At 45.7% G+C, this 25,601-nt stretch overlaps 1 protein-coding gene across 1 annotated transcript; it reads left to right on the top strand.

Annotated features, from left to right (window-relative positions):
• Nucleotides 1–1,235: 1,235 nt before the first annotated feature.
• On the top strand, nucleotides 1,236–22,721 carry pdss2 (prenyl (decaprenyl) diphosphate synthase, subunit 2). The gene is made up of 8 exons (XM_068580604.1): nucleotides 1,236–1,747; nucleotides 7,309–7,443; nucleotides 12,349–12,547; nucleotides 17,219–17,293; nucleotides 18,092–18,265; nucleotides 19,572–19,703; nucleotides 20,238–20,273; nucleotides 22,304–22,721. The coding sequence occupies exons 1-8, from the start codon at nucleotides 1,500–1,502 to the stop codon at nucleotides 22,457–22,459; spliced, it is 1,155 nt and encodes a 384-aa protein (XP_068436705.1). The 5' UTR covers nucleotides 1,236–1,499; the 3' UTR covers nucleotides 22,460–22,721.
• The last annotated feature ends 2,880 nt before the right edge of the window (nucleotides 22,722–25,601 follow it).

Raw genomic sequence — 25,601 nt, forward strand, 5'->3', positions numbered from 1 at the left:
TGTGAGGCAGCACTGCTCTTTTAATATATCAAAAAGAAGCAGAATGTATATATATATTTGTCATATGTTCTGGCCTCAATTTAATAAAATCGTTCCCATTCTGTTGATTAAAACAACTAAATAGTGTTGGTATGAAGTACAAGGCCAAGTCATTCATTCCATCCGCCACCTAAAGGCACCCGTCATGTGGGATACATAAGCTTTAGCTTGGGGGATGAGTTATGTTATGAAGACATGTTGACAACTTGTTTTGCAAGGGAATATTGTTAGTAAAAAAAATATTAACAAGAATGTTAAAATCGTGTGGATTATATCGTCGGCTGACTGGGACGATGCTAACAAAGCTTCTCGAGTTTCCTGACGACTTTATAGTTGGACGGCACTGCGTGAGAACTTCATTGCGACTGATGCGCGAGCTTGAAGCATGCAGCTCCGCTCTCTTCTGGCTTTCTGTACACTTACCTCGTGCGCACAAAGCCACAACATATGCGCATGCAAATATTACTAAGCGATGCTCCCTAACGATCAATACTAATACATCAAATCACAAATAGCAATTCAACAATATGCCAGCCCCGAAATATGATCCACTTCATTTTTCAAGCAACCCTATAGGCAATCAATGCACCGGCCCTTTTGATACCACATTTAGTGATTCACTTTTTAATGAGCACAATACATAATTTAAACAGATTCATAGACAAATAGAGACAAAAAAATAATAATTAAAAAGTAAACTCTTGTTTACTGGTTTACTTTGAAAATAACGTGGCACACAGTTGTTGTTGTTGTTGTTGTTGTTGTTGGTGGTGGTGGTGGTGAGTGAATGTTGTGACATCTTCACAACCGTCGAGACTGCTAAATAAATATTAATTGTTGGCTTGCTGTGTATTTCCACAATCACGTTGCGCAATGGTTCCCAGCGGTGGACAGGGTCGACAGGTGTCAACTCTGAACGTTTCTATGTTTGAACGAGTGACATTTTGTTAATCTTATACCCGCCGAATAAAGCACTGAAAACAAAAGGAATACATAACTGTATCATGTCACATACTATCACTGTGGGACTTTGACAAAAGACAGAGCAGCGTAAAAGTGCCTCATTTTCTAACGGCATCCAGCCAGAAGTGCTCTCCGACTTGATATAATGGGGGCGTGTCCTGTCAAAATTTGACTGGAGCCGTCATCACGTTTACGGCAACGACGTAACGTATTACGTAATAAAAGATGGCGGCGCGCAGTGAGCGACAGGTCGTGTGTTGTGAAATGTCTAGTTGACCCCACGGTGACTGCACGTTAGTTGTGTCATGATGGAATAATATATCTTTTAATAAACGACACAAACGCGGTCCTGTTTGAGGGCGTCACGGCGTTAGCGGTTTGAGTCTGTGGATACAGTCTGAAAATGGTGGCGGGAACCCAAATGGCACCGTGAACAACTTGTCGACAAACTACAACAACAACAAAAAAACATTACAGTCAAGCGAGAAAAAGAGAGCATGTTTCCTGCGACATGGTCGCGACTGTCCCGCGCGGCGTTGTCCCGCGGAGAGCTGAGGACGCGGAGTCTGCTTTCCAGCTCCGGACCTTCAGACTGGAGCAAAGTGGTGTCCGACGCCGAGAAGCTCGTCGGATATCCGACCTCCTTCATGAGCCTGCGCTGCCTGCTCAGCGACGAGCTCAGTAATGTGGCCATGCACGTGAGGAAGCTGGTCGGGACTCAGCACCCGTTGCTCAACACTGCAAGGTAACGCAAGATAGGCGATGACGCCACACGAGACTTCTTTAATCTCTCAATTTCGCCATTAATTTAATCCACCAACCGACAGTCTGAATTAAAACACAGTCTCTACTCAGTCAGTGAGCATTAGTCGCAGTGCCACTCAACAAGATAAGGATAACCAAGAGAAACATGTGACATGAGGTCACAGGTCATGAGTGATGTTTTCCATCATTCTTTGCGCTCAATTAATCATTGTTTTTCTTTTTATTATGAAAAATGTTTCACCCAAACCAGTGTGTACCCACTGTTTGATGAGCTCCTCTCATTGTGGGTTGATATTTCATGTTGTGGCCCACACAGACAAACACACTTGACCCCACCTACAGATCCATGGTATCTATTCCCTTCATAATTCTTTAGGCATGTGGGTAAACAGCAATTGTTTAGAATCAATAAATCAATATTTAGCTGCCAGACAGAGATTGGTGTAGCTTTCAAACGCTATGTTGTGTGTATTACTAAAAAAAAAAGGTGATTAAAAGGACTTGGGTGTCGCCACAAGAAAAATAAACTCTGAAAACGCATTGGTCTTTATTAGACCAGGCAGGACGGGTCTCGTATCCTGACATGTTTTACTCACGTGTATCGCTCACATGCTGCTGTTGTAAACGACTCGTATTAAATGACAAAACTTTACAACCGACATGGTTTCCTAACTAGGGCTGAGTAATTTTGGCCGAAGTGTTCTGTCACAAACTAGGTAATTTGATTTTATATCTCTGTAAGAATGGATACCACGATACGTCATGCTTTCTGGTGGTTCAAGAGATATATAGCCTATGTGAAATAACCACATTTGCTTGTGCTGACAAGACGCACTGAGTGTTTACTCGTGTAATTAAGAACTCTATAGGGCAAAATAAACATTTTGTGAGAAATGTCATTTGGCTTGTGCTTGTTGACAATTGTAGACGAGGTGATTGTGCGTCACGATATCTCAATATATGATTTCATTATGATATAATCTTTTTTTTAATACAAAAAAGTTCTCATTCGAATATCTGCCCAGCTCCTATTCGTCAAAGTTCTTTCAGACAGCACCTGGAATATATTGGAGTTTAGGTTTTAGTGAGTTTAAAGAAATAACAAAATGTTTGTTTTTCCCCCTTCTTACCATCCATCCATTCATTCAGGAGAGTGACACCAAAAGGTATAAAAATAACTTTAATATGTTTGGAGACAATGATCCAAAAGCAGTAAGTCAGTCTGGTGAGAATTCTCACTAACGTCATTGTATACGGGGACAAATTAACCTTCAATGAGTGCATCACTTTCTAGCTTCAGATGTTCATATTTATATTATACAATAGCATCAACACTATAATGCTCACTAGCTCATAGTTTTTATCTTCTCCTCACTGTGTTTGCACAGCGTTTCATAACTTCCTGCCAACAGCCCCCTGTTGTTTTTACTGAAGAACCAAAAGTAGCATTACAACACCGAACAAGTTTTCTTGTTACAAGTGTAAATTGTGTATTCAAAATACTACTAACAGTTATTCAAGCACAGAAGTATTAACAGTACGATGGACCCAATGTATCAAAACTAAAAATAGTGTGTATGTATATATATATATATATATATATATATATATATATATATATATATATAAATGGCGTTATTAGAGTCTTGCACTGATCAATGCATGAGAACCATTCTTAGTGTTGTGGCTGGTGGAGAGGGAGTGAGTTTTATCTTTTTCATATTTATAATGTTCTTAATCTTTTTTTTCTTTTTTCCTTTTTATGTAAAACATTGTTTAACTGTATTATTTTGAATGTATCATTTTAGTCTGAAAAATTATATATTATTCAGAATAATATATACCGAGTTAATTCAGCTGACAAATATATTTTATGTAAAAAAATCCAATCCAATATTTCCCTTTGCAATGTAGTAAAGTAGAAGTAGAAAGTATCACAGAACACTCAAGTACAGTACGTGTAATTAGGTACAGTAATTCAGTAGCAATGAACAGCTTCGACAGAAACAAAGTAACTCACTCAAAGTGAATACTTACTGACGAGGGGAGTTGTGGCCAACAGCCTGCATGGTGCAGAGAACACTCGGGGAACTTTCAAGAGCATTTTTTGGATGGACTTTTGTCTCTGTGGACATTTTTCAAAGGACGGGAGCGAAAGCGGAATCATAAATTGGTTCGTCATAATCACAAATGCTTTACTTTCAGAGAAACATTCAAAGAAGCTTTGACCAAAGACACACAAACCTTTTAAATCCTTGTACCACCGTTCCCAGTTTGTTCGATACATCCTTTTTGGTTTTGTGAATGTTGTTATAAGGACTAACATTCAGAGGGAAAAATAAGACTGTTCACTGTGTCACAGACTTCTATTTTGGGTGTAAATCAACTTTATTCGACATTCCTAATAGACCGATGGCCACACCATCTGTTTTGTTTTCATATCCAGTATGTAGCTGTATCCCAGCTGCTTTCTGATGCAACTGAAAAGCCGCAGGAGGAGCTGGAACAGGTTAACATCTTTCAAATATCATCCCATAGGAGTTGCCTGCAGGTTTCTTATGTTAAAAAAAAAATAATAATAAAAAATGTTATCAAAGAAATCAGGCACTCGGAACACCAAGGGAAGAGAAGGAGACGAGCGAGTCCTCAAACTCAATCCAGACTGGTGTGTTGGAAACAGGAGCCCAAGGGTGTAATAACCTATACACCTAAATCTGATATGACAATCCATTTGGGTGTTGTAGCAGAGGAGGGGTGGCGGGTGGTGGTGGCGGGAGGTGGTGGTGGTGATAGCAGCCCTCTTGACAGTCTGACTCCTCACTGTCAGCTTGGGTTCGGCTGGTTCGTATTTCCCACTGTGTCTCCGCCATAGACGCGCGGCGGATAAAAATATCCACAATAGCAGACAGGCAGACCCTCGTGGGGTCGGGTTTCGGTGTTCCCTTTCCCTTTCATTCTCAAAAAACTGCAGCTCAGCTAACTTTGCCCCAAAGTCTGGAGTTACAGCGACACGGGGACCGCGGCCCGGGAGAAGAAACTTAACTTGCTTTAAGGACAGTCCTTGAGAGTTCGACTTGAGTCTCACCCCGAGTTTAAGCGCCAGGACCTCGTTTGAAACGCCGCCCATTGAGGATTAGTTCTAAGTGGAGCCTAACTAGAGTTTTTCATTGTGGACGTGAATGAGAAATCAAAGTTTGTCTTCGGTCTATGACAAAAGAATGGCTTTTTTAAAAATGTATTTATTGATGCCAAACCATGTCGAGGACTACGACTAGCAAGTAAACAAGTGAGAATAGCATGGAGAGAAAAAAGCACAACTCTCTGAAGTGAAATGACCAACATTGTTTAAATAAAACGACACCTTTGATCCTTTTGCGTAGAGTAAGAAGCCGATGAGTAAACGGATTTTCAGAGCCTTTTAAAACTAAGTGTGCGTTTCATCGGGACCTTTTTTCTTCGCTAAGTGTTTGCGAGCCAAAAAAGACACATTCCCTCACCATAGTAGAAGACCTCCCACCACACACACACACACACACACACACACACACACACACACACACACACACACACACCTGCTGCAATCCAGCCATTTTGGAATTGTGGGAATAAACCGTTGGGCAATTTTTCTGGACCTTTTATATAAAAGTATCTGCAATGCACCGTGGAGGCGAACGCATTGCATGAATTCTGTCCTCCAAGAGTATTGGCCACGTTCATTCTTTCAATGAAAAAAAAATGCTGACCGAGGATCAGTACACACACACACAGACACACACACACACACACACACCTGTGCGGTCATACATTCGCAAGCATTCCTTCCGGCCCCTGCACACAGCGTCTAAAGTTCCTGAAATTCCTGCGCTGCAGTTGCAGAGCGGAAGGCGTGGTGACCCGTTCACAACCCTTTTTAAAATGACAGCAGCCCATTTCTCTCTCTCCCTCTCTCTCTCTTCCCCCCCCCCCCCAGCTCTCTCGTTCTCTCACATCATTCTTGCCCCACCCCTTTTGCGGGAGGGCGGTTGTGATTGATTGATGTGTGCTGGTGTGGATAGTGACATAAATATTAATTATCTGCCACCGCCAGGCCACTGGCTTTAGCCGGACTCCCCAGGAGGAGAGCAGCTTCATCATCTTTTTTATACAGTTTTTTTTGCTCTCTTGCCTTCTTTTTCGGTTCAGCGGGCGATGCTTCTGTATTCATCAGTGTGCTGTTTTTCCCCATTGTGCAGAAATTTAGAGTGACCATAAATAAATCTGTGATGAAAGACTGTACTAATAATGAAATAATGTCAGATGTATCGTCATTTTTTTTGGAGGGGAGCAACATGAGGTGCTTTTTTAATTTATTTATTTAGAAGGAACAAAGCTTCAGGGTATTTTTCCCCTCCTTTTCAGCACCAGAACACTGAATCACCAGTGTGTGTGTGTGTGTGTGTGTGTGTTTTCCCGTCATATTCTTTGGCATTCTCATTTCTGTCTGGCCTCTCTTCCCTCCATCTCTCTCCGGTCCCCTCCCTCTCGTCATGCTTTATCTCTTGCATCCACTCTCTGCGTCGGGTTCCTCCACCTCCCCCATGTGGTGCAGGGGTGGGTCAGAGTGTGTGTGTGTGTGTGATGAACGGGGGCTTGTGGAGGTGGCGGTGAGGGCCGGTGTCTGGGCATCGAGCGGAGGGGGCGTGGCCGCCTGTCTGCCTCGGAGCCCCTAACGAGAGCGTGATTCATGGCACAAGGGGCTCCCATAGGGACGGGATTAGAGGTGCTCTGTCTAACCGCTCCCCAGAGAGACTAAAAAGATATTTAATCTGCCCACCACGCAGGCAGCCACCACCGGGCTCTGTGTGCGTCTTCATGGGGAGCATTTTTGTCCATGCCCCCCCCCCACACACACACACCTCCCCTTCAAACCCAAGAGACATACACAATCCTACAGCAAGAGACTGATCAATTATATTCCTGTATTTGTCATCTACTATTCACAATACATGTAGTTTATCATTTAGCACAATTTGCATTGTGTCATCGCTGTGTCAAGTGGCAAATATTTTTTTTGTTGTTTTTCAAATGTCCTCATGTTCACCTGCGTACATATTAAGATCAATGTTCTTCTATTACCAATGGCTCAAAGGAATCGTTCATAGAGGCAAACCCACAGAGAATTATCGCCCCTCGTAGCATTTCGCCATCTTTTAACTCGTTTTTTGGTGCCGTCACTTGTAAACTTTTTTTCGTTCGCACGCCAAATGTGTTCAAGCTGTTACCGGCTCCTAAAACCTTGCTCATTAAAACGGGGCAGTGTGAGCAGGTGGAACTGGAACCGGGCTCTTCACAACAGATGGCAGCAGGGTGTCGGGGAAAGACGTTGGAAACACAAATGCTACAGGTCTGAGTCACTGTCAAGGACTACGAGGAAACGCTTTTTCCTCCAGATCTAAGGGACCGTGGATCCTCATTACTTCAAGTGTACAGTCGAGTTAGGTGACCAGTGTTTTGATGTTTTGCCTGTTTGTTCTTCAAACTACTGATGCTGTCTCTTTGCAGGGGCTACGTGTACGACAGCAGGCACAACCTCCAGACGAGGGGACTGATCGTACTGCTGCTGTCGAAGGCGGCGGGGCCGAGCCACGCGGCCTCTGGCATCCTGTCCCAGGACATGGTCAGCGGCATCTACCCGAGGTACGCGGCCTGCCGTTACTGGCGCCAGGCAAACGGTTTGCATTACATTAGTTTGAGTCGCGAGGCGACGAGTTGGGGACCGCGGGTTCTGTGCACTCCTGCAGAAAACATTGGATAACAATAATACGCCCTTGGGAATTTTCTCAAACGCTAAATGGTGTCGACCAACCTTTCCTCACGGCTCAGGAAGTCTGGCCGCACCGCACCACAGCTAGTTCCCCACCGGGCAACTCTGTTAAAAGATTGTCACGCCGGTAATTCCAGCGCGCAGCAATTGGTTTGTATCACTCGCCGCACACGAGCGGACAATTCTCATTGTATGCGTTGCCTGGGAGAAAACAGCGGGCAGGAAACATGTGTTCCATTGCATCGTAGAGTCATAAATGTGCATGGCAAGCAGAGCGAGAAAGGCGATGCCGCTTTCGCCCCCGTTACATGGCTGCAGAAGGATAAATAGTGGGGGAAGAAATCCTGGTGTGAGGTAATTCTATCTTGTCGTCTGTGGTTATCGTCCGTATCTATTCCTGTAAATGAAACGCTACATCATCTGGCGAATATGATGGAATTTGCGGGTGATATAACCAATATTACAAGATGGGATGTTTTAAATAAATATTAGTTGTATTTAAATTGTCGCTGATTGAAAAAACATTTCCAAATGTACAACCATTTTGATTCAGATTTAAAAATCTCATTTTTTGGACGGATCAATTTTCACAATTGTGATCAATTGTTAACTTTGGTGATCCCCTGTCTTTCCATCTCATACCATCATCAGGTCAAAATTCCACTTTGAGCCTTTCTTTTATTTTGAACCTTTGCAAAACCAATGACATTCCTATCGGTGACTGTTTGCGTGTAACGTCTGTTGGCGGCAAAACATTTGCAATTATTTGCAACGCATTGGCTTTGATTGTTTTTTTAAAAAATATAATTTCCCACACCACCCTCTGGCTAATTATTACATGTACTTCAACGCCACTTCAAAAAAGTAATATTGTTTTTTGACTTCTTGGTTCCTAACAGTGAGTGTGTATAAACATGACTGACATGCCTGCAACCACAACATACATTGATGTATTCATACCCATTCAAACGTAAAGTATGTGTTAACTGTAGTATTAATAAGCTGCTGTTAGGTCCTCTTGGCTTTCTCACACACATCGGCTCCCTGCACGCAGCTCAGACAGGAGGATGTGTGCCAAGCGCTTTCCAGAAGTGACTGCTGTGTTTGGCGTGGCTGTGCGCCGGGTGCCTGAAAGGCCCCTTTCTTACTGCGAGCTGACACAAGGCACACGTGTGTGTCTGTGTGTGTTGCGGCACCACGTCCGTGCAGGAACAGCCTAATATTAGCACTAATTGGAGTAACCCCGGGCGCCGCAGAAGCGCTTGAAGTCCCGTCCCTTTCATTCGTGGCCAACGACGGCGAGACCGCGACGCCTGGTTGCGTCTCTCTGCGGGAGGAGATATTACCAACTCGCCTCGCGTCACAACCGGACATTCACATCACTGTGACTCTGGATCACTCAACATGCAGCATTCCCTCACTCATGTGCGGTGGATAGAGCAAATCCAAACACACACACACACACACACACACACACACACACAGCATGACTTGATCACCTCATTTGCACTATCTTGCTCTCTCTTTCTCTCCCCTTAGCAATCCCCCCACCCCTCCCTAGGCTCATTAGCACCTCTGATGGAAGAGATGGAAGGATGGAGGGTGTTGGGCTGGGCGGGTTTGGGAGGGGGACAGCGGGGGGGAGGTGGGGGGTGATTGAAACCTCCGGGGGATGGTCTCCTCCCTCCTGACAGGCAGCATTTGTAAAACATTTCCCACTCTGCTGCTTGACACTGATGGTTCACAAAAGCACCACCATGATGGATAGATGGATGGAAGGATGGATAGATGGACCTATAGATAGATGTATAGCCGGATAGATATATTGATAGATAGATAGATGGATAACACACACACACACTCACAGATAGTGCAACTCGTACCCGCCACACCTCTTAATTTCTTGTGACAAATGAAAGCCGAGGCAGCGAGCACACATCACGCTGCCGGTCTGACGGACAGGCCGCCTCTTTAAATCACACACAGGGACGCACTCACATCCGCGAGCCTGCGTTTGATGGCGAAGGCAGACTGCGGAGGGAGGAAAATGGAACAGAGCAGTCAGGACAAGGGGCGTGGCGAGGGGCGTTACACCTCGGCAACATGGCATCGGTTGCTATGCAACTGGGTACCAAAGCTATTTATACACCGGCCCCCTTGTCCCCCTTTTTTTTTTTTCCTTCCCTCCCCAAGCTCCAGTGTTACCGATCAGGACTGCTCGGTTGGAGGCACAGCTTTGGGATGCGCATGCAACTGATTTGGGGTTTTGGTGGCCGATACTTTAAGATAGAAAATTCCAACTTGTTCCAATGGATGTGTGCTTCCTCCTTTTTCTTAGTTCATGCCTTGAACGTTGTCGTGGGACACTTAAACTGTCCATTGAAGCCAAACCGATAGATTTGTGATCTCTCGAGTTTGGAGATGTGACAATATGTGTGCCGCAGGACTATATCAGACTGTCCCCTGTGGTCAGATTGTACCATTTTTGCCACCGCAGCTATCTCTTTTTATATCTTTGGGTGCATTAGGTTGTTTTTTTTAATGTTGCAAACTAATGATTTGGCCTGCTTTATTTTGAATATTTTTGCATCATTGTGATGACTCACCCGATTTAGCATTTGCTACATTTGCCAAAACTAGGCGTCCCCATCTGGTTCTTCTTCTAACCATAAATCTTTCTCAGTGGCTTTTTCCATAAAATGTCCTGTACCTCAATATTGTACATAGGTTTAGCAGCGGATAATATTGGCCCCAAAAGGATAAATACAAGTTGTAGGGGGCATTCATTCAAAAGAGAAGACTTTTTAATCACAAATTAAGAGGAACTACGCTATTGCACAGGTAAAAAGGAAGCTGTATGAAGTCTGATGAATCGCCTCGATTGATGTCACTTGAGTCAGCATCGGTTCGGTCATGGAGTTTGTGGTGTTGTCGAGTTTAGAAAGATGTGCGTGTGCCAGACCTCTGTAGCCCGCTCAGGGGCGCACACAAAGCTCAAGCCAAACTTCACGCGTTGCATTGTGGGAAATGTAGGCCCCAAGTTGTAACAAGGAATATGAATGCGTGAAATAAAAAAAAGATAATGATTTTGGATCCAGTCCTACAATCTTATTGGCGTGCTACGCTAACTCACAGGAGAGCTCTTCACGTTTGTAATACAACAAGGTCTCTATTTTATTGTAGAATATTGACCACAGCCGGCATCACTTCCTGTTTGCTTTATAAGGTGATGTACAACAAGTGCTCCGTAACGGTTTAGTCAGTTAAGATGAAGCTCCAGTTTGACTTTTCAGACCTGCAGTAATCGTGTTTTCCACCTCGATGGATCGTCACAATGGAGCGTTAACGTGGAGCCGTAAGCATGAGCCGATGACAGGTTCATTATAGATTCAAGTTAAACAACCAAGTAAACGGTCACAAGTCTGACCTCGGCCATTTAAACACGTTAGTTCTGTGACCCCGAACTCATCCGCCGCCCTTCATCGTCCTCTTCTCGCTGTGGCGAGTAACGAGTTCCCCTCTTAACAACCTGCCGAGCGTCGCCCTCCCTCTGAAGGCGCCTCCAGAACACGCAGCCGCCAATCCATTAATTTCCTCTTATTTCAAACCCTGAACTTTATTAACTCTCATTCGGGGCGACCGTGTTGTTGCTCTGCGTCAGCGAGCGGAGAAACCAACCAGACAATGGATGTGATTGAGAGGCGAAATAGATGACATTATTGAATTTTAATCACATCTTTTCCACGCCGACGTCGAACACAGCAATTACCTGGCTACAAGACGTGCGCGTGTGAGTGTGTGTGTGTGTGTGTGTGTGTGTGTGTGTGTGTGTGTGTGTGTGTGTGTGTGTGTGTGTGTGTGTGTGTATAGGAAGGGGTTGGAGCGCGAGGCAGACGACTGGCTCATCAGGTTCTCACAGCGGCTGAAAGAAGGTCGTAAGTGGCTATCAGCGCACCCAACCCTGTCTGGATGGATCCCTCCTGTCGCAGCGTGGCGAGCTCCTTCCATATGGAGAGCGGCCTAATTATCCCCCACCAATGGCTGAATCAACATTTGATTATATCCTCCCTAAGGCTGCTCTGAAAAGACTCTATTCAAAGACTACTTTTATGTCTTTTCTCTCATAATCAAGAATGGCTGTTATTTGCTAATGATGAGTTTTAATTTCTTCTTCTTTTTTTTTTTTTTTTTAACACAACCTCCCCCCGACACGCTGTGCAGCAAGACGTCTGACATATGTGCTGGTTTATGCCCTCGAGTGCTCTGATTTTGACTTGAAAGGTTTTTAAAGCAAACTGTAGTTGTATAAATCTCCTCTTCTTTTTTTTATGATGCAGAGTAATTTATTCTTTTAAGTTGTCTACTCAGTTCATGTATCAGATAGCAGTTGAATGAACTGTGGTGATCCCCGCGGAGCTGTTTTGCATATTTAAGTCAAATAAAAAAACTTAACGAGACTCCACAATGTGAATATTGCATTTTATTGACTAAATAGATATCCTCCCCCCCTTTTTGCTAAAGGGATGCAATTAAACTCACAAATCCTTTGTCCCGATTGATTTCTTTTGTGGTCAGTACACCTGTACGTGATGCTGCGAAGGAGTTTTTCAACCTGCATATTTCACTGGTGTAAAAACAATGAAAAGGTTTCTGTCAAAAAGCTCTCTAACCGTCAAGCCTCAGGAACACCTCTCTTAAAAGCTGTTGAGAGAAGGAAAAAAACAGTGATTTTTAAATGTAATTCTTTTTTTTTTGTTGTCTTCCTTTCTGTTTCGTAGCCAGCGCAACTTGGCAGAGATCACTGAGTTGATCCACACGGCGTTCCTGGTGCATCGTGGGATAGTCGATCTGAAGGGGTGGACGGACACAGACGGACCGCTGAAGGACATGGAGTTTGGGAACAAGATGGCGGTCCTGAGCGGCGACTTCCTGCTGGCAAACGCTTGTACCGGACTTGCCCAACTGAATAACACCAAGGTACCCAGTCTGCCCTGTGAGATATCTGACCTGACATCAGACATCAGTGATGAACGTCGTCGTCTCAAGACAAGCTCCCGGCTGCTCTTACAGCTTCACGTATCAGTGTTGCTCCCTCCGTCTGTTCTCTGCCACGTCCAAACTCATCTCACGGCTGCAATGATTATATCCCACAGTGGAATTTGTGGAATATTCTCCTTTTGAGAGGTTTTTTCACCCGTGGTGCAAACGTCCTCTGCAACCAATCTGCAGTACCTCCCGTGTTTTCATTTTGTCTGAGTCTCTGGTGCCGAGCATGCGTCGGTGTCGAAGATCTTTTTCACCCAAACAGCGTAACCCGGTGATTCCCAAACCCTGGCAGCCGCGAGATAAACCTGCGGCGGCTGCGAGATGATCAGCGAGATTAGCCTGTTAGAAGACCTCTGAATTACCACACAACCAACTCAGTCTGCAGCTCAAATAAGTCTGGTGCTGTCCTGCTGTTTCTTCTACTTGGCGATTAACGAGGGTGAGATTGAACAACACAGTTGCCCTTAAATGCAGTGCAGATGACCTTGACACAGCTATACACGTTTATAAGGATTAAATTAATATTAACTCCTGAATCCACATATGACCACTAATGGCGCAATGTTTTTTTAGACTTGGGTATCAGGTTTGTCTGTACCGCGGGCAGCATGATTCACATTTCATGCAATCAACAGTTTGCAGCAATCGTTACGAGCGAAGCACTCTCGGCTCTGCAAATGTTTTACGCATCTGTTCGACGGTCGCGGTGCGGCCGTGTCCCTTTACGGGACTGGATCACACGGACCGCGTCGACGTGATGGACTCAGAGCAGCTGTCAATCACGGGTGTCACTCCTGGACGAGACGCATCGGGCTGATCGCACGAGGCGCGAAACCCAAAATCTAAACTGAACTTTTGTTTGCTCACGGAAGAAGGAAGAAAAACGAGCAACTGCGATTTCCGTGTCCACTGACGCGTCAGCGATCACCGATCGGTGAGGGCAAAGCTTGAGCCGTGGTGCTGAAGCTCATCCTCACACCCATTCTTAGTGTGTTTCCCACTGTAAATGTAAAACACAGCGGCGCTCGCAGACGCCTTGCCCCTCCCAGCAGCGTACGTAGCGTAGACGCCGTGGTTGAGGAGACACCGTAGACGTGCACACCGCGGGAATCCTGCTTATTGAGTTTTCAGCGCTGGACGCGGCGTGTGGCGGTGGTCTCGTAAGTGCACCACAGATCATATCTGCTCCGTGGCCTGGTAACCCCTCGCTGACAGATGCTGTCACCGCGCTGCTCTGTCAGAATGCGGTTTGCCCGAGCGGATCAAAATAACCGTCTCTCCCACTTGTGCCGTGAGCCCCACCCAGCCCTTATCGCCTTCCCTGCAGCCTCTTATTCAGCAGGCAACGGGCTGGGTTCATGTCTCCTCTGGCAGCAAAGAGACGCCCTCCCACAATATGATGTAAGCGGCATCCATGTGTGTGTGTGTGTGTGGCGGGGGGGGATAGCAGGAGCAACATCCTTTTTTATAAATGAAAGATCATTTTAAAGGTGTGGCATTTCCTTTGCAGCGCTAATCAGCTTTCATTAGGATTTTGTCCTAACAGTCCTATGAGCGATAATTGTCAATCTGTGGCTGTGCAGCAAATTACAGTAATAGAGTTGATACTGTTGATTCCCTGGAAAGATGGAGAAGAAACAACGATGCTGGGAACAAAGCGATGGCAGAGCTTCTGATGACTTTAGCTGATGAGGATTTAATCGCCTTAAGCGGTCATGGCGGCAATCGGTCGAATAGGACTCTTGGAGCGTCCCGTCCCCTTTTGCGGTGCGGCCCGCTGTCGAGGCGAGAGCGATGCCGTCCAACGCTCAAGTGGTGTGAAATCACCACAAAGGCCTGAAACTATCGGGCCAAACGAACCCCAAAGTGCTGTTTACAGGGAGAGCAGCCACAGAAAACGTCCCCCAAAGTGGACGTTTTTTGTTCTCTTCTTTTTTTTAAGGGTGATGAGGAGATGGACATCCGATAGCCGACAGTTACTCGTGTTTGAAAAGGTTCGCAAAACAAAATGATCGGAGGGCAAACCTCAGTGTGCCTGATGCTCATATTTGGCTGTGTTTTTGTGAAAGCTTTATAAGTGGGGGTATTCGATAACCTGACCGTAATAATATGACCATCACATCATACTGCGCTAAAGTTGCAGCAGTGGGATTTTTCTTTTTTACCTGTTGTGAAGATTATTCGGCAGTTCATGTTGACTTTTGACCACGATTTATCTGTAGATGTGATTTACCTCCAGAAACTTTGAAGTCTTGGAAATTGTGGATCTTGAAAAGATTCACACAGCATCATCCGTATTTTGTGTCTGTCTGCATGAATTGATGAGACTAACTCTCCCACTGGCACAATCAATCAAGAAGAGGTTTGACATGCAGTCGCTCGCATGGTAATAAAGAGTACACTCTGATGGGAGCCGTCAAGTCACGAGTTACAGGTGACAGACTTTTATTTTATTTAAAAATATAACACTGGTTAAAATCAAAAAAGACTTTGACTTTGTCTCTTTGTCTTTTAGTGTGGGGGAGGGCAAGCTCCAAAAAAACCACTACATTTCCCATAATGCAGCTATAAATCATCTGCCCTTGTCCCCTAAATGCTCCAACCCATTTCAAACCCCGCACCTGCAATTTGTAAAAGAAAATAAAAAATCATCAGGGTTATTTTTCTTTTAAAACTTTTTTTTTTTTAAAGGGCAGCAGACGACATGTATTCATCATCCTCTGCAGGCTGACTAGTCTTCCTCGTGATGAGTAAAGTAAAGTCCATGTCACGAGTGCTCTTTTCAACACTGCATCCATCCTGGTTTAGCTCCTCCGTGGAAACACAATCAACACATAGGTAGCTATGCGTCTATTTATACCGCCATCAGCTCCAAAGTGCGCTAAGTTGGAGTCCGCTGAACAGATTGTCTGGCCGTCTGGCCGTCTTTCCTCGCGGCTTGTGTGTGGTCATCGTACCACATCGTCTTCATGCACAGGACCGCGGGTCAGTAGCTCTCGCGGCTTTCCAAGTTTTCTCATAAACCAGCTTTTTTTTTTGTTCTTTCTTCTTCTTTTCTTTTTTTTTTTAAGTGAGTGAGAGCGATGGAGATCATGTGTCGTGGCCTTGAGAAGAAACCTATGCCGCTACTTGTATAAACTGTAAAGTAATCTCACCGTGAGGCTCCGGTTTCTCCCTCCCCTCGCAGACCTGTCGGCAAAACACGATCTGGCTGGATTTGGGAATGGAGTAAGGGGGAGGCAGGGGGAGAGCTTATCTGATACTTTCCAAAAAAAGACCCCCGCTGGCCCCCACTTCCCAAGGCAGGCAGAGACACCACATCTGGTAATACTGTAGGCACATTGTCCTTCCAGGTCTTTGGGCGAAAGCTCGGGTTTCCTCAATATTTTCCCCCGGTGGATTGGGTTTCCCAAAGGGCACCGCGCGCGCGGCTGACGGAGCGAGCCAGCCAGCGTCACCAGACTTTTCTGATGAACCAAGGATGTCTGGGATGAGCTGAAGGAGCTCTAAATTTAACCTCATTCATCTGGACCGCACGGCCTCCGCACCCCGATCCACGCTGCGGCTGTGAATGGAGGACGGAGAGATCGGCTTTGCCCCGTCACTGGATCCAGCTTTTGAATGATCCTTTGAAAAAAGAGGCAGCTTCTCCTCCGGTGGTTGATAAAGGGGGCCCGCTGTGTTTCCATAAGATAGAAATGTAGTCATGTATGCCCCCTGTAAGAGGGAAGAAGCAACTGCAGTCTGAAACCAATTGTCCAGACCCTAAATTTGTATCTAATCTTTTTTAAGGTAGGAAGTTCTGTACTATCGCATGTCAGTTTCCCAAAATCAGCGTGTTTTTCCTTGTGCAGTGTATTGACTCTTACTGAAACAAATCAAAGTGGTTCTTTCTCATTTTTCACTTTTCATTTTTTGTTTCCATCCCTCTCTGTGTGTGTGCCTCTTCTGCAGAAAACCACCAATGTATAGATACCCGATTAATATAACATACCTGCAATGAGGAGAAGAAAAGGTGATCAAGGAGTCAGATCAACTCCTTCAACCTCATTAACCCCTCTGCCCTCTGGACTCATTGGGTCTCTCCGTCTGCCCTTTTAGTTCCACTTTAGGTCTCCATCATCAGCACTCTCTAAATACAGTCTAATGAATGACGGAGAGCCTGGACCTGCTTCCCCCGGCAGGTCCACCTGGTTTCCAGCCCTCGTCTCACCTCCGACTTCTTCGGCAAACCAGCCGTTCAGATGAGAGCGCTGATGGCCTCAATCAGGGGAAATTGTGTTTTTTTCTCTCTCCGATTTACAAACGTCACGGCTGAACGGAGCAGCGTGTCGGTCTTGATCGACCTCATTCACGGCTACATTTTTAGGAGTTTAGTCGAGGCTGTTTGGCCGCAGTGATTCATAACGAGGGAGAAGGTTATCGGTTCGGTGCCTGAGTCCAAGGACACTTCAACGGGCCGTTGATGGACATGTGGACTGTTGAGCCCATCGACCTCATTGTTTAGCTCTGTCTCACAGATGTGAGGGTGTGCACGGTCGTTCTGATAATGCATTCAGATTGAATTTAACCCAAATGTCATGTTTTTACTCTGTCTGACAGGTTGTTGAGCTGATCTCGAGTGCCATCGGTGATGTGGTTCAAGGAATCTACAGTGAGAGTTCAAGTAATGCTGAGGTAAAGTGTGTTGTGAGTGTTTCTATGAAGACGACGCATTGTGGACGACACCCTTGGAATTAGAAATTGTCACTTAAAACAATACAATGATCCAAAATGTATGACTTGAGATGAAGAATGAAGGCAATGCAAATCCATTTATATCATTTATACATACTGGTAATGTAGATTTCTGTTTTTCTCAGCAAAGTTTTTATTTATTTTAAGTATCGTCTGTGTATCCAAAGCCTTTGTTGCCGGCGTTAAAAAACACATCGGTGAGCCACACAGTTGCACACATCGCATCCTGCGTTTCATAATCTGGGGACATTCTCAACAACATGTGGATTATTCCGCCCCTGAAAATAGTCCCCAAACAAATGTTTCATTGACTTGAGTTATCAATAACGCCTTGAGCAACCTTTTTTTTGGATTTGGCACAATCGTCCACTTGTACTTAAGGATGATTTAGAAACCTCACGATACACATTTTGGGCCGTAACATGGAAATGTTACGCTAATTATGACAATTTCACACAAATGTCAAACAGGATAAAAACGTTTTGGATAAAACCCGGAACGTAAACCGTCACCATGTCCCTCAAACCACGTTTCAATTCTGACCTCTCAAACGCTCGAAGATGAATGAACAGATTCACTTTTTCTCCACCATGCAGTCTTTCATACACACATAACCGAAGGACTGGCGTGTAACACTGGGTTGAATGTGCTCTGTGGGAACCTTTTTTTTGGAAGTTGCCCAGTCAAAGCAGCAAAAGCTCATGACTCGCGGCGTCTCGGCCTCTGTTCGCCCCGCAGGAGAGCGGTCCCACCGGCGGCGTGGACGTGGCGGCGTGGGAGGAGCACGCCTTCCTGTCGCACGGGGCGCTGCTGGCCAAGAGCTGTCAAGCTGCGATGGAGCTCGCCAAACACGACAAGGGCTCACAAAGATCGGCCTTCAAGTACGGCAAGCACATATCGCTGGGCCACAAGGTAAGTCTGTTCGGATCGTCCCGCGCGGCAAAAAGCAGTGGAGCTTGTCTTTAGGAGGACAAATCAATGACGGGCTACTTTTCGAGGTAGTCGCAGCGTTGTTGATAGGCCCAAAAAACCCAGTTATTTATAAATCGCATTATTGTAATGAGTGATGGGTAACCACTGGTACATACAATATTCATTGCCTGTCGCACAGTTTTCCAGGAGGCAGCAGCATCTAAACATTTCCCTCTTCTAACACGGCTTATTGTTACATTCACACTACAAGTATGTCGTCACAGTAAGTAACCGCTTCACATTGTAGCGGCTTTTCAGACAAAAGATGTGTGGAGTGGGGTGAAAACAACCGGCCAGCTTTGTTGCAATGTAATCTTTTGTAGCGAGAAACGTTTTTTTGATACTCTTCTGACAGTAATCAACATTTAACGGTCTTTTTCTTCTGACAACCATACATTTATATATATATATATAATGTAAGTGGTCGGTGGCCGCCCGCATCCGCCTCAAAACATTGGTACTTGCGCACCGTGCTACGAACAGATCGGGTCCGATCTACATCCAGGACATGGTGAAACCATGCAGCCCAGCTCGTTCACTCGGCTCGGCTTCAGCCAATCAGCTTGCAGCTCCGTCACTGCGAGCTAAACACTCAACAAAGTCACGACTGTTTGCTGTCCTGGCTCCTCGATGGTGCAATGAGCTCCCCATAGCAGGAAGTGTCTATATCTTCCGTTGCAAACTCAAATCTCATCTTTTTCGACTACACCTTGAATAAAGACAGTAGCAGTAGCACTTTAGCAGCACTCAGGTGGCTCTTACTGATAGCACTTTGCAGCTTGACTTGACTATTGAAGAAATTGTACTCTCTTGATTCTTGTTGTTCTGAGTTTATTCTCACGGTTGAATGCACTAATTGTAAAACGCTTTGGATAAAAGCGTCAGCTAAATGACATGTAATGTAATGTAAGTGCAGCAGATAGTGGAGATGTTCTGACAGCTCATCAATCTCAGTGCTGTGGTTAGCGTGCTCTCTCCTGCTGTGGCTCCTTGCAGCCGCCGGCCTGCGGGCCTCCAGTAGCTACAAGTAATCTCAGCATGGGACGGACCCGCAGCGAGTGCTTCGAAGGACGACCGGCCCTCATCAGGCTCGCCGCTCATTAGCAGAGTGGCGTCGGGCAGAGAGCTCGCGCTCGCCTGTTGGCGCTCTCACCGCCGGGCTGGTTTAATTGGCGCCCGGGAGTCACAAAGTATGATTATCGCCTCGTTGGCCAACGCGTTCTGTCTCTCTCGTCCCCCCCTGCAGCTGAACTCTGACCTGCAGCCGTTCATGAGGAGCAGCGCGGGAGAGACAGCGTCGTTCAGTCTGAGCGCCGCCCCGGTGGTTTTCCACCGTCAGATCGTCGGCCAGGAGAGGTGGCGTCAGCAGCTGCAGCAGGTACGGAGACGCCCGGCTGAAGGATGGTGAACTGTTGGGTGGATGTTGTGTGATGATTTCAGACATCTGTGTTCACCCGCTTACTTTGAGCAACCCCTCCTTCCTCTTGCGCTTCCTAATTGTCTGACATTCTTTCTACTGATATAACCTGTGAGATTCACAAATGAATAGTTGAATGGTGAATTGGTTTACTCGTTGCGAGCCACCTGGACTTTCAAGACACTTTGGCCTTGAAAATGTCGCTCTTAGAGGGTTTGTAGCGAATGGACCTCTGTTCCATTTAATTCCCGGGATAATTTTTTGGATCCGACTCGCACTTTTCTCCATTCTTTGTTTGATGGAAACATTTCATTTGGAAGAGAATGACTTATTGGGCTTTTCAGGCGTACTGTAGCAACAGGTTTTAAAACAAGGGGCCAATTTTTGGACTTGACAAGTTTGAAGTTCTTCAGTTTCATCAAATTGTATCTGTTTGTAAAAAAGGGTTGTTGATCACAACGTTAAGGCCACCTTTCTTTCTCTTTTCTTTTAAAGGCAACATCACTGAGAAACCAGCTGGATTACTCAAAGGTAAGCCCACTGGGTTATGTATCCCCCTATTCAGAATGCGGCCACATCCATTTTTTATTTGTCATTCTTCCGACTCGTCGCTGTCACCTGTTTGCTCCCCGCGCGGTAACGGGCCGAGCCATCGGAGAGAAAACGGGACGTCTTCTCTCTGTAACCATATCAGAGACGCGAGCCGTCCCAAAGTCAATGCGTGAGGGACGACAGGGGTGCAAGAAGAGCCCGAAGCTCCAGAGGAGGGGTCTGGTGGTGTCGCGGGGGTTATCTGGTCCCGTCTGAAACCAGAGCAGGAAGGATTGGTTACCGAGGCCTATTTGCGGAGGAGACACTCCGGCTCTGAGACAGTGGCATTGTGAGAGAATCTCCTTCAGCAGACCTGTCGAGAAAGGGGACGTGGGGAGAAGTTTGAGGGGAAGGAGAGACGAGGGGACACGAGGAGGAAAGCTGAGAGCAGGACAGAAGGGGGAGGGATGTGATTTCTTTTTTGTTTTTCTTTTTTTGGGGAGAGGAAAAAGAAAGACCTTGGGCCCATGGGTGTCAAACTTTGCTTTGATTCAGCATAAAGATGAGAGCGCGTCATTAGAGGAACTTTGTGAACTTTTCTGGCATTTACATTGATTTAGTATGTGCTTTCATCCTGTTAACTCTGATAAATCACTTCATCTTCACAGAAGTTCCCTTTTTATGCTGTTTTGCATGCCGTCTCTTGGTCTAATAACCCCAAAAAATACACTTTTAAAAAATAAAATGAATTGAAGGATCAAAGGAGAGCCCACATTGGGTCAAAGTGAATGTTATTTAAAGACATCAATATTTTTTTGCCCTTATAATACAAGAAAATTTGTCTTCCAGCATCTTCAACCCATTCACTGACGCATAATAATATGTCTGTGAGAAAAAGCAATTACTCTAACTGCAAAAAAAAATGTAAAGGAACTATATATACATGTTATTTTCAATATTGATTAGAGCAAATCGCACAAGATGGAAGAATACTAAGGAATACTAAGAGTTACCATCGAGTTGATTCAGAACAAAGCCGGTTAACGGATAAGACGTGTGAAATGTGGGTGAAAGACAATTCTAAATTGAATAAGCAGCCAGCGTGATGCAGAGTTGGACTTTTCTTTTTTTTTTTTAAAGTAGAAACGCCTACGGGGATTTCCACCTCGGAAATTCATGAGTTATTACGCCCCCAGCAAAAAGATGTCCCAACACACCAGCAGTAAGACACGGGGAGACGCCCAAATTCACTCAGTCTGAATACTTAAGCTGCTGAACGGGGCGGATCCCACTTGATGTTTTCCACTTCCGTGTGTGTGTGTGTGTGTGTGTGTGTGTGTGTGTGTGTGTGTGTGTACATGTGCGTGTATGTGTGCGCGCGTGTCTGTCCCAGGCCTTTCTGTACACACCTATAGTGTACACGTACACACACAGTGACTTTCTCCAAATGATGGAGTAGTCTTAAAGATGTTTCATTTAAACTTAACTTATTTTTGTTTTTAAAGAAGCATATTGGGATTCAAATCAATCACAGATTTAGTCAAACTGGAAGGAAACTATTGACACCGCCGGGTGAGCAAGACATCTTAATTTCCCCGCTTTGCACTTCAATTTATTACCTGGATCGCAGCAAAAACTGTCTGTGCAGCGCTCCTGTGATCTGGTGCCATAATTAGGAGACTAAAAAAAGACGGGAGAGGCTGCGTACATTTCCCTTCTCGCCGTCAGAAATGGCCCGGCATTTATTATTTATTTATTTTCAAATCTAACTCACAGCGATGAGTCTGAAATGCTCCCCTTGTAGTTAAATGTAGTAAGCTGCCTCCAGTGGTGCCAGGGGCAGCATACATGATTGTGTTACACAATGTGAGTGTTTTATTTCTTTATTTTTCCTTTGCTTCCGTACCATCCAGCTACTTTTAAGTGTGCGCCAACTTTGCCGCGGCTCTCGACAGTTCGCCGCGGTTGGCGGTACAACGGGAGCGACTCAGACGTGACAGGCTAACGTGTGTTTTCATCCCCTCCGGCAGCTTTTGGCAGCGGTGAAGTCGGAGAAAGGCGTGAGCTCGGCGGTGGACTTATGCTGTTACCATGGCAACAGGGCTCTGGAGGCCATCCAGGCTTTCCCCTCCTCCGAGGCTCGATCCGCCCTGGAGAAGATCGCCTCCGCCATCAACAAATTTTGACCTGGACACGCACGCACGCGCACACACACACACTCTCTCTCGCTCACACACACTTGCACACACTCTCTCACACACACACTTGCACACACTCTCGCACACACACACAGAGTGTCTTTGTCTGCAGAGGCAAGAAGACGAGAGCCGCTGAGCAGTTGAGACAAATCAACTTCTCATGTCTGGAGAAAGTGCTGCTGGATGACAGTGTGCAACGCGATGGCTCTGCCCATAAATGGTCACCATTAAAAAGAATAAAAGCACATTACTTCAGCATCATGTCATGCATTGTGCTGCGCTCCAATCTTTCCCCGCGGAGAAAACATCACGCCAAGCAGCATTTGAAATTAAATAAATAAATAAAAAACTGCCAGTTTTATCACCACCTTGCTTATCAGCCGAGGCACATTACGGGCAGGACGCATTTCAAGATCTTCGCGTAAACTGTCATTCGTCTGGAAAATGTGCCGTGAACGGCAAACGATGCGCCAAGCAGCGCGTCTCGTTCTAACAAAACTTGAGCTTTTTTTTTTATTATTTAGAATCCCCTAGCCCCCCTCGACCCTCCCGCCCGCTCGTTACTGCACACCTCAGACGGTGCTGCAGCCATGTCGCTGGATGCTGTGGGTGTTTGCCAAACGGAAAAAGAGCATCTCCAATCCGATTGTAAAAATGTCTCAAAGTCATGTTCCACCAGGTATGTGCGGCTGCTGATAAGCACAGCACAAATGGAGTTTGGCGTGGTATTCGCTCCACGCGGGGGTTGCGTGAACCAGGAGTAATGTCATCTATGTTGCCTTATTATGTGCGTTCCCTTTCCCCGTGTATGTGATTCAAGTCGACCCAGGGGCGGGGAAAGGTCACGCAGTCTCTCCCCTTGGCCCAGAACAGCGAGCGCATTGAAGCTCCGCCAAGCAGTAATTATTAATGAAGAGACCTGAGCAAATGGACAGGAAATGCAGAGGTATTGATTGGGCCGGCTGCCCTGCTCCAAGCCCTACAGGCTGGCGCCAGCCTGGTGGCCTGTGGTTTCCCAGGCTGCTGTCTGCAGAGGAGCAGGGATGGGGTGGAGGGTGGTGGGGGACAGCGGCCAAGGTGTGAAACCAGGCCACCGCTGGCAGCTGTCTGTCACATCCAGGCCACACCTGAAGGACGGAGCACCGGAGACGAGGAAGAGGACTGATCTAACGGAGAGGGTTCTCCGATGTGGCGGCGCATGTCGAGCTAGGAGCTGCCCGTTGTTTGGGGAGTTGGTTCCGCCAAGAACGTCACAATTGGTTGCAGTTGCGACTCCTCCCGTTGACACGCAGATGGTTTTTAGTCATGCTACGGATGTGGCTTTAGACTCCACCACTGTGGTCCTGTTCACAGTCCCCAGAGGATGAACCCCACCCATGTTGGTGCCGCTGTGCTTTACGTTTAGTAATAATTGGCTTGTCATATTGACTGGGAGTATTGCTATTTTTCAAGACCCTTGCTTCAATGTAAGTGATAATGATTTGATCCGATGTCTCTTTTGTTTTGTTTTTTAATTATAAAACTACGTGGCGTGAACTGTTTGGAAAACAAGCTCCTGTCTGTTGCTGGGCCGTCCACTTCCTCTCCTGTTTTGGGTTTTCCGCTTCCTGGGTACAAGCGAGGTGCAGCGTGTGCCAGGGAAGGCCTCCGGCTCTTCATGAAATATTTATCCTCGCCGTGAGGAGACATGAGCAAAGTTACATGGAAAGTTAAAAGGACCAAACAAGGAGGGAGACTGGGGCGCTGCCAGAATGACAAATACAGTTACCAAACAGAACTTATTTTTTGTAAAGGAGGGAGGTCTGGCCTAAGCAATGAAACTGTTGCCTTGGCGCTCCCATTAGAAATCAACCAGGCGCTGCCGAAGCGGATTTGATGCGACCAGTGGTTTGTTTTTTTCTTCTTTTTTTTTACTTCAAGAAGGAAAGCACAGTTCTTCAAGCTAAATATTTAATGTAGAACAGAAATTGTAGCCTTTTTTTCCCCTTCTTCTTCTCTGACAATATCGCCAGTGCCAGCATTAATCTCTTTGATATCTCCTGCGTAGCCCAAACGAAGAGGGAGGAGAGGGGCCCGTCAGCTCGGTGCCCTGCGCAGCAGAAACCGGACTCTGTGTTTGCTTACAGTTCCCAGTTGGAGAGGCTTGGGTTTCGTGAAAGCAAGAGTTGGCGAGACTATAAGTTTACATGCAAAACATGACGCGGGCAACAGCGGCCCAGTGTGCCCCGGCCCAGACGATGAGTGGTGTAATTATAGCAGGGTCCAGTGGAGAGAGTCGGTCAGCACGGATTCCATGACACGCACATGCAAACACAGCGGTGGATGCTGGAGAGCTTGACATAAGGAGGCAGTGTTCTTGAAAATCTCCCAAGATTTTCATTTCGATACGACAAGGAGGCAACGCAACGAGGATTGAGATCGATGGCCCACTGGTGGAAGTACTGCAATGTTTATAGTATTGCAAACGGAGTGTCTGCTGTATTCCCGTTTTTCTTCATTGTACACACACACACACAAAAATGTACAAAATATGCACAAAATTCTTGAAGCATGAGTATCAACAAGTAAGTATCAGGTTGGCTAAAAAGTTCTGACAAATCTTGCTGTTGAAATTTTTAAATTACTCTTCTTATTTGTGTTTTAGACTCATAAACAGCAGCTAAGTTTGGGATTATACAATCGGATTGCTCCACTCTGATATATTACTTTGGTAATCTCTGTCTCTACTTCGTCTCTGTTGACGAACTGGACTCTGAGCGGTGACGTATTTTTGTTGGACAACTCAAGTTAACAATGTTTAATGTGCACGCAACGCAGATCCTCAAAGGGATGCTCGTCTACTTCTAGTATAGTCCAGGACCTCACACTGCACCACCATTGATTGGATGAATGACACTGTCAAATATTTAACTTAGGAAAATTGTACAACATCATATAATAATATATTATTATATAATATCGTACAGTTTCCTCATATAGTCATTAAATTCTCCACAAACTTTTTGTTTCATTGCTACTGCCAAGTTACCTGAGGTCACTGAGGCACGGGCTTCTTTTGGCAGATTTTTTTTTAAAAATTATTTGTTTGAGTCATTGTCAGCAATGCTCCAGAAGGTCCTGCCGCTGCTGT

The sequence above is a fragment of the Clinocottus analis genome, unplaced genomic scaffold, assembly GCF_023055335.1.
Source record: "Clinocottus analis isolate CAN_PGR_092001 unplaced genomic scaffold, fCliAna1.0.p SCAF_17, whole genome shotgun sequence".
In the NCBI taxonomy this organism is placed as follows: domain Eukaryota; kingdom Metazoa; phylum Chordata; class Actinopteri; order Perciformes; family Cottidae; genus Clinocottus; species Clinocottus analis.